The following is a 17,455-nucleotide window of genomic DNA, read 5'->3' on the forward strand; positions in this document are numbered from 1 at the left end:
TACTACTCAAATGGTATTCACTGCCCCATTATTGAGAAATATATTTAAATATCTTTCCTTAATAATTTACAAAAGAATTGTATGAAAAAGCTGAAGACTAAAAGAAAAGCATGATCCTGTAATACCCTCCACTGTAGGTGTGATTACAAAATAAGGGGATGAATTTTGAACAAACTTGTCAGAAAGTATATGCTTCTTTCAAACAGTTTCCCAGGGGGGAGGTGCACTGTATCAGTAATGTTGCTCATACCACAAATGAGGACATTTCTGAGACCCCGTAAGGCTTGGATAAGTGATTCTCAAATGGGGGTTAAAATGAACCACAGGTAAAACGGAGCCCTCCCTAAGGAGAGAGAACCAGGACCTCCAGCCCAATGTATAATTTGAAACAAAAGCATATTAAAGATTAATATTCTTAATTATTATTAATATTAATGTCACAAGATCATTGAGTGTCACTTTTCCAGCCACAAACCTCTATGGTCAGTGGTGCCTTTGCCCAAGTTTTGCTCAGGCCCACTGGGCTTGGTAGGCTACACTCAGCTCATGCTACCAGCTTGGACCTCATGCCTTCCAAGGTCCAGCCAGGCACGGAGTGGTGAAGGGTGTGTGACTGAGTGAGTGTGGGGTCCAGCTACTGTGCACAGCCAGACACGCTGACTACAGTGGGGCAGGCAGCTCTAGATGCCAGCACAGGCACTAGCTTCCTGTGAAATTGTGACCAAACCAGGAGTACTGTAAGCAGCTTCCACAGCTGGCACTGGGGAATGTGGTAGCACCCAGAAGCTTCGAGATGCCGGGAACCACAGAGCCCCAAAGAAGGAGTCACAGCCCTGGCTCAGGGAGCTCCTAGGTCTGGGATCTCTGAAGGGTCACAGCTCTTCTTTCTGTCTCTCTTCCCTCCTTCTCATCGCCTGCAACACAGTGAGCAAGGGATGTGTTTCAGCCCTGCAATTTGGCAGGTCCTGAGTTCTTGTCCCACGTCCAGGAAGAAGGAGGCATGTAGTCAAGCAGAGGGTGAGCAAGGTGAAGAGGTGCTTTATTGAGTGACAGAACAGCTCAGAGGAGACCCACAGTGGGTAGCTCCTCTCCACAGGCAACAGGCAGGTTTATCCCAACATCTGTTCAGCTCTTAGCAGAGAAGAAACCCACAGTGGGTAGCTCCTCTCAGCAGGCAGGTTGTCCCAACATCTGCCCAAATCTGGCTGAGTCCAGGGTTTCTATGGGCTTCAGAGGGGAGGAGGTATGTGCTAATTGGTCCATGGATGGCCATGGGTGGGTCCATATAAAGCACCATAAGTTCTCACTCTGGTCCACAGAACTGGCAACACGGCCCCCAGGCCTCAGACCATCTGTGGCCTGAAGGTAGGGTTTCACCAGCGACCCGCCCCTTTCCACCCAGGAGCCTATCTACCTCCTGCCAACATTAACCTGCTCTCCACAGTGCCCACAGTGCCCAGGTCGTTCATGCCGAGGGGTACCTACAGGTTAGCATCAAGCTGCCTTCAGCACCTGCTCCACCTGCCTCCCATGCTCATCAGCACCCAAAGTCTGGAGGCGACCAAGGTGGCAGGGGGCTGGCCTGTCAGCACTGCCCCAAGCATGCACACATCTGGGCAGGCTGTGATAGCACCGGGGCTGGGCCTGAACTTTGCTCCAAAATCAGAACAGGTGCCGGTAGTGGGGAGAGACCAGGCAGCAAGAGCACGCACTTCTGAGTCTGCTGAAGCATGGGGGCTTCCTGGGCCCCTGAGAGTGCAGAGATGCCCGGGTCCCCAGCTGCAGCTGGGCAGCTGCAGTTATGGGGGCTCCTGCCTGCTCCTGGCCCTCAAGAGAACAGGGATGCACAGGTCCAGAGCCGTGGCTGGGCAGCCATAGCTGCACTTGGAAGCACAAGACTCCAGCCCTGCCAACTCAGAAAGGTGATGGGGCTTCTGCCTGTTTCAGCTCCTGCCAGCTCCATGAAGCACACAGCCCCAGTCACGCCTCCCTCGCTGTAGCCAGTGTGATGGCAGTGGCCACTCCAGACAGGCCCCCACTGCCATTAATATCCAAATACATATTTAAACTAATTAGAATTAATTTTGTTTATTCATTTTTAATAATAAAAGAAAGCATGAAATTTTTTTAAAAAGTTTAATCAAAATGGCCATGTGTTAAATCTGCTAAATAGTCGTTCCCAACCTGTAATATTAAAACTCAGTTTTTCTCCAATGGTGTATGCTAATAAACATAATTTAGTAGTTTATTATAAATATTATTTAGGCTAATTTCAATGAAATAATTTAGTATTATAAATCAGATTGCTAGCCAGGCATGGTGGCTCATGTCTGTAATCCCAGCACTTTGGGGGGCTGAAGTGGGCAGATCACTTGAGGTCAGGAATTTGAGACCAGCCTGGCCAACATGGTGAAACCCCATAAATACAAAAATTAGGTGGGCGTGTTAGCTCCCACCTGTAATCCCAGTTACTCCAGAGGCTGAGGCAAGAGAATCACTCAAACCTGGAAGGAGGAGGTTGCAGTGAGCCGCGATCACACCACTGTACTCCAGTCTGGGCAACAGAGTGAGACTACATCTCAAAAAATAATAATAAAATAAGAAGTAAAATAAATTAGATTGCTTACACAAAAGTATGTAACCCTTTTTTTTTTTTTTTTTTTTTTTTTAAGAGTTTCACTCTTTTCACCCAGGCTGGGGTGCTGTGTCGCAGTCTCAGCTCACTGCAAACTCCACCTCCTGGGTTCAAGTGATTCTCCTGCCTCAGCCTCCCAAGTAGCTGGGATTACAGGCGCCCGCCACCACTCCCAGCTAATTTTGTGTTTTTAGTAGAGATGGAGTTTCACCAGGTTGGCCAGGCTGGTCTCAAACTCCTGACCTCAGGTGATCTGCCCGCCTTGGCCTCCTAAAGTGCTGGGATTACAGGCATGAGCCACTGTGCCTAGCCAACACGTTTTTTAAACATGTTGAGATGGATAATACTAAAATTGCGGTTGTTGATTGGAGTGATATACAATAAATGTGTAGTTATTTATTGGATAATCTCATCATTAGAGCTCTGAGCATATTACTACTTGTAATAAATAAAAGAAAGTTCTTTATCACAGGTTTTAATTTTTTCTTAAAGTGGTATCATAGTTATTAATTTTCTAGGAAGTTATCATTGAAACATATGACATGTAATTTGGAAAAGTTATATCCAAACCCATATTTCAAGAACTTTCTCATCATATCTTCGATTCAAAAATAAAGATCCAATGAAAAGACCTCTTCTCTGTGTGACTCTTCCTGAATACTTGGGCACCTTCCACAGCTATGGACACCAAAGCAAAAAGTGGGCAAGAGCCGGGTCATTTTACATGTTGGATTGATGTGACTTAGAGTGCGGAGAGACTTGGGTGGGAGCAGAGGAGTCCTAAAGAAAACTGCCCATTATCCTAAATATTTATTGGATATTTATCTATTGATCATCTCTGTGGTTTTCTATTTGTTGGTTGGTTGGCTGGTTTTATGTTTGTTTTTTGAGGTTTTTTTTCTGTTTTCTCCAGATTCTAAGGTCTACTGACAAAAGGAGTGTTTGGCTGAAAGAGGCCAACTAATATCCATTTAAGCTGGGTCTTCTCTCTAGTCTTTACAAATCCAAAGACATCTTGGAGGCCAAAAAAATGGGAGAAGGGAGGGACATTTCAAGAGTATAACCTCAGAGTCAGAGAGACCTAGATTCCCATATTATGAACCATAGAACATTCGACAAATTACAGGCATACATTGTTTTACAGCACTTGATTTTATTGCATTTCATAGATATTGTGCTTTTTACAAATTGAAGCTTTATGGTAACCCTTCATTGAACAAGTCCATCCACACAATTTTCCTAAAGCTCACTTCATGTCTCTGTGTCATATTTTGGTAATTCTCACAATATTTCGAACCTTTTCATTATTATTATATCTGTTAAGATGATCTGTGATCAGTGATCTTTGATGTTACTATTGTAATTGTTTTAGGACACCAAAAACCGCATATCTGAATAAAACAGCAAACTGAATCAATAAGCTTCAAATGTCTGACTGCTCCACCAACAGGTTGTCTCCCTACAACCCTCTCACCCGCTCCTCATAATCAGGCCTCCTGTTTCCTGAAACCCAGCAATATTCAAGTTAGGCCAATTAATAACCCTACAGTGGTCTCTGAGTGTTCAAGTGAAAAGAAGACTCAAATGTGTTTCATGTTAAATCAAAAGCTAGAAATGATTAAACTTAAGGCATGTTGAAAGCCAAGATAGGCTGAAAGCTAGGCCTCTTGCATCTACAGTTAGCCAAGTTGTGAATGCAAAGGAAACATTACTGAAAGAAATTAAAAGTTCTATGCCAATGAACACACAAATGATAAGGAAGTGAAACAGCCTTATTGTTGATATGAAGAAAGTTTTAGTCTGGATAAATCTAACCAGCCACAATATTCCCTTCAACCAAAGCCTAATCCAGTTCAAGACCCAACTCTCTTTAATTCTGTGAAGGCTGAGAGAGGTGAGGAAGCTGCAGAAGAAAAGTTTGAAGCTAGTGGAAATTGATTCCTGAGGTTTAAGGAAAGAAGTCATCTCCATCAGATAAACAAGTGCAAGGTAAACCGGTTTCTTGAGATGGAATCTACTTCTAGTGAAGTAGATATTTAAATGAAAACAAGGAAGATATTTAAATGAAAACAAGGATTTAGAATATTCCATAAACTTAGTTTATAAAACAGCAGTAGGGTTTGAGAGCATTGACTCCAATTTTGAAAGTACTACTTTGAATTTATAGATTCATTATTGAAAAAAAAAATGTGTCATTGCACACAAGCTAATGGCTAAATTTCTCCAGCTCTAAAATTCAGATTTCAGAGTCAAACTGTGAAGTCTTCTATCTCAGGATGACAAGAAAACTATGGGAAATACCACTGTTAGCAGGTGTGGCAATCATTTCTGTATATTTTTCCTCAGTATTCTTTAGAGTGAAAGTGAGCATTCTGCACTGGCCTATGTAATTGCTAAGTGTCACGGTGGTCTTTCATTCCTAATCTGCTGGGATACTACAGAGTCAGCCTTACAAATACAGGCCTCTTACTGATGACTGATTAACATATAGTAATGGCTGTCATTCACTAAGTATGTTTGTATGCAAGACGTGCTTTTATATATCTCATTTACTCTTGTGCCTTTTACTCTTATGAATGACTCTGTGCTTTATGTATATCTCATTTACTCTTCAGAGCAACCAAGCTGCTATTACATCCATTTTACAGATGAGGTAACTGAGACCTCAGGAGAGGTTAAGTAATTAACCAAATACCACATAGCTCATTAAAAACTTGGTAGGAATTCAAACGCCTTTTTTTTTTTTTTTTTTTAACTGTTATACTTTAAGTTCTAGGGTACATGTGCACAACATGCAGGTTTATTAAATATGTATATATGTGCCATGTTGGTGTGCTACACCCATTAACTCATCATTTACATTAGGTATATCTCCTAATGCTATCCCTCCCCTCTACCCCCTCCCCACAATAGCACCTGGGTGTGTGATGTTCCCCTTCCTGTGTCCAAGTGACCTCATTGTTCAATTCCCACCTGTGAGTGAGAACATGTCAAACGCCTTCTTTTAGCAGCTGCAATCTATTGCCTGCTAATTAAGGTATTTACCTAATTGTATGAAAGGGAAGTGTTATTAATGTTGTGATTCAAAATCAGGAGTTTTGATCTTTTTGAATTTATCTAATGGTTCAGAACTGATAAGCTTTTCTTTGTTGCCCTACGGAAAAAGAAGAAGGCTAATTGCTCTGGCTGGGACTCCCATTTAAAAAAAAAAAAAAAAAAAAAAGGCTGGTGATGACAGCCTAGGTTTAAATTCAACTCTACATTTATACTATGACCTCAAGTGGTTTGCTTAATTTCTCTTAATTCTTTATTTCTTCATTCATATAATATAGATTTCTATTGAACCTACTGCTTAATGTTATTGAGAAGATAAAATGAAATGTGTTATGTGAAGCACTTAGCATATGCCTGGACATAGCAAGTGTTCAAGACATTGATGAAAGATCCCTATTCTTCTGGTTCAAGTTAGCGTTTTTGAACACTAAAAAAGAAAGAAAGAAAGAAAGACCCCTTTATCCTCATCTTTTTTTTTTTTTTTAAATACTGTTTCAACTTCTGGGAAGGCAGCATGAAATTAAGATGTCCCACACAGGTTGGGTGTGGTGGCTCACACCTGTAATCCCAGCACTTTGGGAGGCCAAGGCCAGTGGATCGGTTGAGCCCATGAGTTCAAGACCAGCCTCTACCAGGGTAGGGAGACCCTGCCTCTACCAAAAATACAAAAATTCGCTAGTCTCATAATCCAGTCTCAAAATAAATAGATAAAAATTTTTTAAAAAACAGATGTCCCAAGTACAAAATATTTTAAACCCTGCCAATGAAAGATATTTTTTAAAACCACAAATACATAAAATCACATAACTGTCAGATTAGAAGCTAATCTGTGCTCTGTGAACAATTTTAATTGTAAACATCTAGTGTGCTGTTCACAAAATCATTCACGTTACAACCATCATTCACAAGACTATTCACATCACTCACATTCTATTAGTGTTAATTAAAATTTACATAGAGTTGAATAGTTGATAAAGCAATGTGCTTTCTATTAACTCGTTTGAACTTCACAAGAATCCTGTAGGGTAAGTATTAGTTATCTCAATTTTACAAATTAAGAAACATGTTCAGAGAGATGAAGTCACACACACATAAGGGATTCGGGTATGACTGCTTCCAAATGCTGTGTTCTTTCCCTTAACCAATGAAACCTTTATCAACTGTAGGTTAAAACTACCAAGTTTTTTTTTTATTAATAGAACGGAATGAGAAATAGCATAGCCAGGCTGCTTGCGATGGCTCACGCTTGTAATCCCAGCACTTCCGGAGACCGAGGCAGGTGGAACAGGAGATCAAGAGATTGAGACCATCCTGGCCAATATGGTGAAACCCCGTCTCTACTAACAATACAAAAATTAGCTGGGTGTGGTGGCACATTTCTGTAGTCCCAGCTACTCGGGAGGCTGAGGCAGGAGAATCACTCGAACCTGGGAGGTGGCGGTTGCAGTGAGCCAATATTTCGCCACTGCACTCCAGCCTGGAGACAGAGTGAGACTCCTTCTCAAAAAAAAAAAAAAAAAAAAAAAAAAAAAGAAAAGAAAAAGAAATAGCATAGCCAGAGCCTCAATATATGAAAGTCAACATAGTTGAAACACTTCTTATACTAGATCACCATGTAAGATGTGTAATTTATTCCTGTAGGTGTTGAACAAAAAAAATTGATAAACACTGACCATATGTGTAGCCCCAGTTACAGTTTTACTCGCTGTATAGACTTTAAAGTTGATCTAACAGATTTATTCATTTATAGTATAGGGGCATAAATATATCCTTATTCTACTTTTCTTCTCTATTTCCTAGGAGGCTTTTCAAAATCAAATGAAATAATATATGTGGAAAAACACTTGGTAAACTTTCTATACAAGTGTTTCGCAAATTTGGATTTGGAGGCTATCCAAAAAACGTTGTCGATGATATTCTGAATTCAAAGAATTCCACAATAGAGCTCACATTTGTGAGGCTGCCACTATCCCTTCATCCCCTATAACAACATATGGCTGCTTAAGTAAGAGGGACCATCGAGTATGAACTATTTGTGAACTTCGATTTTTTTTGTGATCTTTCTGGCTCTTAAATATAAAAGTTGACCATTGGCACACAACGAAGTCTCTTCCCAAGCACTGGCGTGTCTTGCGCAAAACCCACATTCAATGTCTGTGAAAAATGAATTGGAAAAAATTGCATACAATACCATTATTAAGCTCTTACTGCACACAAACCCAAGTTAGGTCTTTTCTTCCCTTAATCCATCTCTAGAGTTTTTTCAAGTCGCCAATTAACATATACTGAACACCCATTTATATAGGCTACAAAACGAAATGTTACATAGGTAATCTCTAGGCTAAATGATTTGCTATTTATTTATTCACTTGAATAAAGATAAAATTCCTAAAGTACAATATATATTTTTTCTTTTCAAACTCTGATAGGTCAAGTGAAAAATGATTATTCAAATATACTCTTCTTTCTTGTGGAAACAATCCCTTTAATACGGTAACAATTTTTCCAGGCGCTTTATTATAGCTGTCCTTGAACAGACAAAATTTCCCGTCTTCAGAAATCGTGCTTAGTTCAAACTAAAATGTGATGTAGCGTAATTTTTCAGCTGGAAGCAGAACGCTTGGTCTTTTCAAGATCCTTTAAGATAGGAATCTACATTTGCATCCTCTATCTAGTTTTTGTTTTTTTAAGACAAAGTCTGGCCTTTTCACCCAGGTTGGAGTGCAGCGGCACGATCTTATCTTCGCGCACTGTACCCTCGACCTCCTGGGCTCAAGCTATTCTCGTGCCTCAGTCTCGAGTAGCTGGAACTATACGCACGCGCCACTACTCCTGGCTAATTACCAAAAAAATAAAAAAATAAGAGACTAGGGGGTCTCCCTATGTTGTTCGGGCTGATCTCGAACTCCTGGGGTCAAGCGATTCTCCCTCCAGGGCTTCGCAAAGTGCCAGGATTACAGGCGAAAGCCGCCACGCCCAGCGGCACCCCTATCTAGTGATAAGCAACCTTCAACTTTGAAAGAAGCATCTGGCTTGCGGATACTGTCGGTTATCCTTGGAATTTATCCAGTTTAGGAAAACAAGTGAGCAGCTAACCCTCCACTGCCGGCTCACGACACCGGGAGAAAGTGGGTAAAAGATAGTCGCAGCCACACATCGCTTGGGGGCTGCGCGAAGCAGAACTAGGAAGCTTTGCTCGGGTCTGGACTTCGTCCCTCCCAGATCTCTGAGCGAGCAAGCACTGCAGCCCGAGCCAATTGCGAAAGACCAACAAAGCCCAGCCCAGCGGAAGGAACGGTTTCGGAGTTGTTTTTCTTTGATAGGGGAGCTCTTCCTTGCTCTCGCCCCTACTCTTTCTGGTGTTAGATCGAGCAACCCTCTAAAAGCAGTTTAGAGTGGTCGGAAAAGACACACCAAACGCTCCCAGCAACAAAAAGGATGAAATTCCTTCTGGACCTCCTCCTGCTTCTCCCCTTACTCATCGTCTGCTGCCTAGAGTCCTTCGTGAAGCTTTTTATTCCTAAGAGGAGAAAATCAGTCGCCGGCGAAATCGTGCTAATTACAGGAGCTGGGCATGGAATTGGGAGACTGACTGCCTATGAATTTGCTAAACTTAAAAGCAAGCTGGTTCTCTGGGATATAAATAAGGTAACAGTGCTTACTGTGTTTTACTTTCTGGTTCCTTTAATCTGTGGACATGTCTGCATTTTGCTGGCAACCACCCTTTACCGCAACTCTGTAAAGCAGGGAGGAAAAAAAAAATTAGTATTGCCATTTTGCAGATGGGAGGGCATGAATTAATATGTTGTATGATCACATGATAAACAAACCTAGAGGTTATAAGAGTCCCAGTTACTGCCCCGTTGTAAATTGATCCCCATTTTTGCCCTAAGGATAACTCATAATTTTCTCCTGAACCTGATTTCATTGATCCCTCTATTTTAAACATAGGGAAAAAGTAATCGTTTTAGCTATATATTAAAAGAGTAAGAAGCTTGTACCTATTAAGAGAAAGTCCTAACCTACTTGCTGTTAATGAGATAAGTGGTTTAAAAGATTATACTCAACAGAAAACAATGCTACATTGCCATAGTTATTGCCAAGAGTAATTTTCCGGGAGGCTGAGGTGGGAGGTTGCTTGAGCCTGGGAGGTGGAGGCTGCAGTGTAAACACCCCACTGCACTCCAGCCTGGGTGACAGAGTGAGACCCTGTCTCAAGTTTTTTTAAGAAGCATTTTTTATTGGCTCACGCCTCTAATCCCAGCACTTTGGGAAGCCCGAGGAAGACGCATCACGAGATCAGGAGATCGAGACCATCCTGGCTAACACAGTGAAACCCAGTCTCTATTAAAAATACAAAAAATTAGCCTGGCGTGGTGACAGGCGCCTGTAGTCCCAGCTACTCGGGAGGCTGAGGCGGGAGAATGGCGTGATCCTGGGAAGCAGAGCTTGCACTGAGCCGAGATTGGGCCACTGCACTCCAGCCTGGGGGACAGAGCGAGACTCCGTCTCAAAAAAAAAAAAAAAAAAAAAAAAAGCATTTTTTTTTTTTCACGTTTGACCTGTGATACTGAAGGAGTGGCGGGAAAGCATCTTTTAGTAAAAACAATAAATAGAAAAAAAACTTTCAGTGTAATTTTTTATCCAGGACAAGTTTAGGTGTAGCTTAGGGAAGAGGACCTAGACTCTAACCTTTTATTTGACCTTTGGTAGATGAACCAAAGGGGTTTCTATAAGATACCTGATGGCCTGAAACATTATCCATTACACACTAGTTGACATGCAATGCTGTAAATAATAATTCAAAGGATGTGAAGTTAAATGAGAGTTAACCCAGTGAGTGGCTGATTAAGACAGCAATCAACAAATACTGTCCACTGCTTAGACATTAGGGACAGAGTGACAAACAGAAAATAAGGTTCCATGACCTCAGTCTAGTAGGGAAAATGGACATTAAGTAACTACAAGTGCAGGCTGGATGGGGTGGCTCACACTTTTAATACCAGCACTTTTGGAGGCCGAGGCGGGCAGATCACCTGAGGTCATGAGTTCGAGACCAGCCTGGCTGACATGGTGAAACCCCATTTCTACTAAAAATACAAAAAGTTAGTTGAGCATGGTGGCATGCGCTTGTAATCCCAGCTACTCAGGAGGCTGAGGCAGGAGAATTGAATTTGGGAGGCGGAGGTTGCAGTGAGCCAAGATTGCACCATTGTGCCCCAGCTTGGGCAACAAGAGCGAAACTGCGTCTCAAAAATAAATAAATAAATAAATAAAATAAAATAAATAAATAAAAAATAAGTAATTACAAGTGCAATGAAAAATACAACCTAGGCCCAGCCTGGGCCAGCATGGTCAAGATCTGGCATGGTGATATAGTCAGACACATCTGAGTTCTTATTTTTTAAGTGGGTAACTTACTCAACTTTTCCACAGCTTTAGTTCCTTTTCTCCAAAATGGATAAAATAACAATACCTACCTCAAAAGGCTGGAAGTGTGATAAGAGATAATGCACACAAAGCATTTAGCACAGTAGCTGGTATAAGGTAAACACTGGAGTGTTAGTTCTTACTATTCCTTGACAAAGTAGTGGTTTAAGCTAAAATTTAAATATATGTAAGAGTTAGTTAGGTTAATGACTTCCAATGTCCAGTGCTAGTTTGTACAAAATTTTCTCTGATCTTCAGTGACATGTATTTATCCAACAAATGTTTATTGAGCATCTATTATCTGTTAGGCACTGTTCTAATGCAGAACTGAGGATATAGCACTGAGGAAGACATGAGCCTCATGAGCTAGGGGCAGTATGCCACACTGTATAATAAAATGTTTAATTGTTAGATGGTGTTAAGCATAAAGAAAAAAATAAAAGGTGAAAGCAGATTAAAGACTGTATATGGTGGGGAGGGTAGGAGGGGAGTGTTGACTTTGCAGAGGTGGCCGGAAAGGCCCCACTGAAATGGAGATAATTGAGTCAACATCAGAAGAAGCTGAGAGCACAGTGAGTCCTGCAGGGAAGGATCAGCAAATACAAAGCCTGGCATAGACTGAGGGAAGGGAGAGAAGCACAAGAAAGGTCTAGATCTACTCTGTGCAACACATGGTAAGTAGTAACCGCTAACCTCTTGTGGCTCTTGAGCCTTTGAAAATGTGGCCAGTCTGAATTGAGATGGACTGTGGGTGGAAATACACACTGGATTTTGCAGACTTAGTATGAAGAAAAGAATGTAGAATTTTGTGTTAAGAATTTTTATATCCATTACATGTTGAAATGATAATTACTTAGATATATTGGATTAAATAAAATATACCACTAGATTTTTTTTTTTATGTGACTACTGGAAAGATTGAAATTATGTACGTGGCTTGCATTATATTTCTATGAGACAGTACTGGTCTAGAGATTTAGGGGGCTGGAGTTGCAGATGATAAAATTTCCTGTACTTTGGCTTTTTACTCTGGGGAGTCAATGAAGGGTTTTGAGGGTAATTCCTATTGAAGAGGATCCTCCGGCTGCTGGGCTTAGAAGAGATGTAAGAGGAGAAAAGATGGAAGGAGCAAGTAAAGTAAGAGACTACTGTGATAATCCAGGCATGAGATGACATTATGGGGACTGTTGGACCAGGTTGGGAGCAGCAGAAATTGGGAGTAATGGTCAGAAAAATTGAGGACAATGTAGTGAGTTTTTATGAAGTTAAATTAGTTTAATTTAAATAATCTATCTTTTATTTTGAGATTATATCCTTCCTACTTTTTTGTGGGTAAAATATGTATTTGTTAATGAAATTACAATGATAACATATGAGGGTCATTTTGTTAGTTCTGAGGGTCCTTATTTGGCCAAAAGTTTGGCAATCTTAGTTCATATACACACCTTACTCTATTTTTCTTGCCGTTTTATAGATTTGAAATTATAGAAATCTAAGAACCACTAAACCTGATTGGGGAAGGACAGGGTGGGAGTTTGGAGCAGTCCAGGTAGCAGAAACTGGAGATGTGAAGCTCTTGGGCTGGTGAATACCTGGAGAATGAGGAAGAAAGTGGAGTGGTGTTTGATTGTTATGAGATCTAGCTGGAAGGGCAGGGAGGGGTCAAACGGAGGGCCCTTTCACCTAGAGTACAAAGACAATCCCTTAGATTAGTCCATGTAATGAGGATAGCAATGTCCACATGTACCAAATGTTAATTCAGGGAAGAATTAATGGTGGTGTCAGCTTTGTTGTTCCACTGGGACTGATACTGGGAATTATTCATTCTGCTTTATGATAATCTATCACTTCTTGACTATTCTCATTCCCATGCCTGGTTAGAATAGTTTGTAGCCAGGCATGGTGGCATGCTCCGGTAGCCCCAGCTACTCAGGAGGCTGAAGCAGCAGGATTGCTTGAGGCCAGGAGTTCTGGACTGTGGTGCGCTCTGCATGTCCGCATAAGTTCACAATCAATATGGTAACCTCCTAGCAGTGGGCATGAAGGAGATCAAGTTGTCTAAGGAGGGGTAAACCCGCCCAGGTTGGAAAAGGAACAGATCAGAGCTCCGGTGCTGTTCAGTAGTGGGATGAGGCCTGTGAATAGCCACTGCACTCAACCTGGGCAACAGAGAGACCCTTTCTCCTAAAATACCAGTTTGGAAAGAAAAATTTACAGTAAGTGGTATGCATATAGTGTATGCTCAAAGACTATTTATTGAATGAAAAACTGAATTAATGAATAACTGAAAAATTAATGGGAGGAATTTAAAAATTTTTAGTAATCAAGAAAATGGGTGTAAAGGTCTTGGTTGTAGCAATAGACAAACATATTTGAAAAACCAAGGGAAATCTTGAAGAGTTATGAGCAATTGTACTGTGCTGCAAAACATTTTAAAGGAAGAATTCATTTTTTCCTGAAGATCTGCTTATTTTTTATTTCTTACTAACTATCTACAGGGCATTTTCCAGAATTTTTTCTGGAGGAATTCAGAACTTAAATTTGTTGCACTGGCAAAGCACGGTGGCTCACACTTGTAATCCCAGCACTTTGGGAGGCCGAGATGGGTGGATCACTTGAGGCCAGGAGTTCAAGACCAGCCTGGGCAACATGGTAAAACCCCATTTCTCCTAAGAATATAAAAATTAGACAAGTATGGTGGTGCATGCCTGTAATCCCAGCTACTAGGGAGGCTGAGGCAGGAGAATCACTTGAACCGGGGAGGAAGAGGCTGCAGTGAGCTGAGATCGCATGACTGCACTCCAGGCTGGGTAACAGAGCGAGACTCCATCTCAGAAAAAAAAAAAAAGTTGCACAATTCAGAAGGTGTGGAAAGCAGACCAACCTAAATGAGGAAGACCAAGTAAACAGGGCAAAAGTGAGACAGCAGATGTGAAAGAAGGGTATCTTTGCCTCCACATAGTGGAGTGGTGGTTAGTCACTTGGTGGTTACAGAAAGCCAATCAGTAATAAGCAAATCTCCAAAAACAGAATAAATGGGATATAAATTTTTATTTTAAAATTTGTTCATGTAGGGAAATATATTTGTTCAAAAAAGAGAAGACCCAATCAATATAATATACTTTTTTTTTTTTTTTGAGATGGAGTCTTGCACTATTGCCCAGGCTGGAGGACAGTGGTAAAATCTCGGCTTGTTGCAACCTCTGCCTCCCCGGTGCAAGCGATTCTCCTGCCTCAGCCTCCCAAGTAGCTAGGATTACAGGTGCCCACCACCACACCCAGCTAATTTTTTATATTTTTAGTAGAGGCAGGATTTCACTGTATTGGCCAGGCTGTTCCCAAACTCCCGACCTTGTGATTTGCCCGCCTCAGCCTCCCAAAGTGCTGGGATTACAGGTGTAAGCCACTGTGCCTGGCCAGTACAATATACTTTTTAAAAACTTTTTAAAATGTGGTAAAATATATGACATAACACACCATTTTAACCATTTATGAGTGTACAGTTTAGTGGCCTTAAGTACATTTACCTCATTATGCAGTGATCTCTTCTATTTCTCTCCAGAAATTTTTTGTCTCTTCCCAAGCTGAAACTCTATCCATCAAAATGATGTATCTCCCCAGCCCTCTCTCTCCCCAGGGCCTGGCAACAATCATTCTATTTTCTGTCTCTATGAATATGATACTCTGGGTACTTCATGTAAGTACACTCATATGGTATTTGTGTCTGGCTTATTTCATTTGCCATAATGTTCTCAAGGTTGACATGTAGCATGTGTCAGAAATTCATTCCATTTTAAGACTGAATAATATTCTATCATATGTGTATACAACATTAATAAAATGTACTTGTAAAAAGAAATGCCAAAAGCTGCTGGTAAAGTATAGGAGAGCAAAATAAAGTTTACCTGAGATGTTGATGTCCCTTGAGGAATAAGCGTTCCTCATGAGAGTATACTACAGTTTGTGAGGGAGATTTCAGTAAAAGAAAAATATCGGGGGAACCCACTCCCAATATTTCAATGTAGGTTCTTTCTATTTTCCATAAGTGTCGGCCAGCTGAGAAATAAAGAGAGACAGTATAAAGAGAGGAATTTTACAGCTGGGCCACCAGGAGTGACATCACATATCAAAATTAGCTAATTTTTGATCAATGCCCTGTTGAGAATTCCACATTTCGGTGGAATTGGCTTGCCAATCATTAACAAAATGAGCCGTTTGAATAGGTTGATGTAACGCCACTCCGGGAGTGGTGGCCAGTGCAGTGACTGTAATTAGGCCCGTGATCACAGCGATTAAAGTGAAAACAAATCTCTTAGATCTTTTGAGAATTCGTTGTAACACTTCATTAATTAAATGTACCGAAGGGGAAGAATCCCAAGGTCTGGGTAGAGTTACCAGTATCCAGATTCCTTCTCAAGCTCAAAGCAACATTACACTTTTCCTGGAGTCAAAACGGGAGTTAACGAAAGTGTATAAATGACAATTAATGCATTAGACAGTTTATTTGTCCAATTTTGATATTTCCCACTAACAGCATGTAAGAAGGCTTAACACAACTCTGTATAGGAATAGTCAGGCTGGAGGTAAACAGAGCAGAAGGTTTGAATCTACGTTGATACTGAGGGAGAGGAGCGGTGGTGGCAACACCTGATGTTCTCTGCCGTAAAGAAGCAATCCCAGGTGCCCGGGGATGCCAAAGAGGCAGAGGGTCATACCTGGGTCGAGAAGAATTATCATAATGCCAATCAGAGTCCCATAAAGGATGATCGGCATCATAAAGAGGAAGAGGGTACAAAGGGGATTTATCATGGGGTTCAGAATCATGGATGTGAGAGGCGGTAGTGGGGACAATAGACAGAAAAGTTTCCCCTTCCCATACTCCCAGTCTGGATGTGGCAATAGCCAATTTCCAAAGTTCTAGGTGTTCTGGGCTCAGTATGGGGAATATCATATGAGGCTTCAGGGATGCGGGGGGTGGGGGGGAGTAATGCCCTTTTCTTCCCATTTTAAGGGAAAGAATGAGCTGAACCTCCTATGCAAAGTAGGATGATGATCCTCATCCTCCCAATAAGAAATAAAAAAGTAGCCTCCAGGCATTCCCTTCCGCCAGAGGAGCAATTGTTTTTCAAATAGCCCTTTGGTGCCCAGTCTGTTACAAAACCATATGAGTCATGTTTTAATACTACCGTATGTGAGTTAACGCGATCTTCCCAAATTAAAGTTTTAGATGGACCCTCAAAATTTTTAGAACATGGTTTTCCTACAGGTTTATATTGAAAGTATGGGGTATCTCGTATTACTCCCCTTTTCGTTTGTCTTAAAGGAGAAAGTGAGAGGCTGGAGACCAAATGTCCCCATTCCCCTGTGGCTAATCTCTCCAGAAGATAAGCAGCCCAGACTTGAGTTTCCAGATAGATACAACCAAGTGCATGTCCGAGGCACAGAGGAGGGTATTTATAACCCATAGTAACATTGAATGCAGTGCCTTCTTCTCCTGGCTGAGCAGGGCAACGGTCATCTGTAGCTCCAGGCATCCACACACTATCATTAGTATAGACTTCTGCAGGAGCATCCACCCAGGTGAGAGATCGAATAAGTGCAGGAAAAGACACATAAGCTCAATATGGATAATTTTGTGTAGCAGGTAAATCAATTTGAGGGGAAGCTGGTGAGACAGAATGTATAATGAGGAGAATTATTAAATAAAACTTATTGTAAGCAAGATCCAGTGGTGAAGGAGGAAGAGAAGAACCAGGGGATGTTGTTTTCAGGCTAATAGAAATGGTGAGATTTTTAGGTTCGTAAGGAGAAAAAGGAAGGTAATTAGAAGTGAGATTAGTTAGAGGGGTCTCTGTTGCCATTAGGGAGGATTGAACCTCTGTTGCCATTAGGGAGGATTGAACCAGACCCATTTTGATTTGGCGTGCCAGTTTTTGAGGAGTCGGCACAGATCTCACCAGGTATGAGGGTGGTCTCTGACGTGGACATCTTTTCCTTGTGGTTTTCATTGTCAGTATTCACATGAAGTTTAAGTCTTCTAGTGGGCACCCAGATAGGGGATTGATGATCTCCTGGCAAAACACAAGCATACCCTCTTCCCCATGTTATAATTGTTCTGGGTTACCAGGTAGTGGTCTGGGAATTAAAGGCAAAGAATTAGGTAGTAAATTTAGAGGAATGGAACTACAGAGATCGACCGCCCCACCCGCTACTGTGGAGGTGGACAAGCATTGTACTGAGACAAAAGAAGAGGCTGGGACCCATCTGGGTTGGCTGTAGGGAAATTTGTTTGTGCTGGGGGCTGTGTTGGGACTCCTTAAAGCAGAAACATAACAC

General features: G+C 41.4%; 2 protein-coding genes across 4 annotated transcripts in view; one reads left to right on the forward strand and one right to left on the reverse strand.

The window, feature by feature from the left end:
• Positions 1-17,455, reverse strand: part of SPP1 (secreted phosphoprotein 1) — an 899,378-nt gene that overhangs the window by 553,975 nt on the left and 327,948 nt on the right. The gene's annotated exons all lie outside the window — the stretch shown is intronic.
• Positions 8,653-17,455, forward strand: part of HSD17B11 (hydroxysteroid 17-beta dehydrogenase 11) — a 69,642-nt gene continuing 60,839 nt past the window's right edge. For both annotated transcript variants that reach the window (XM_050790494.1, XM_050790495.1), the window contains exon 1: positions 8,653-9,337. In XM_050790494.1, coding sequence (XP_050646451.1) covers positions 9,128-9,337 — 210 coding nt within the window. In that variant the 5' untranslated portion in view covers positions 8,653-9,127. The remainder of the gene's footprint in view (positions 9,338-17,455) is intronic.

The sequence above is a fragment of the Macaca thibetana genome, chromosome 5 (genome assembly GCF_024542745.1).
Source record: "Macaca thibetana thibetana isolate TM-01 chromosome 5, ASM2454274v1, whole genome shotgun sequence".
Taxonomy (NCBI): domain Eukaryota; kingdom Metazoa; phylum Chordata; class Mammalia; order Primates; family Cercopithecidae; genus Macaca; species Macaca thibetana.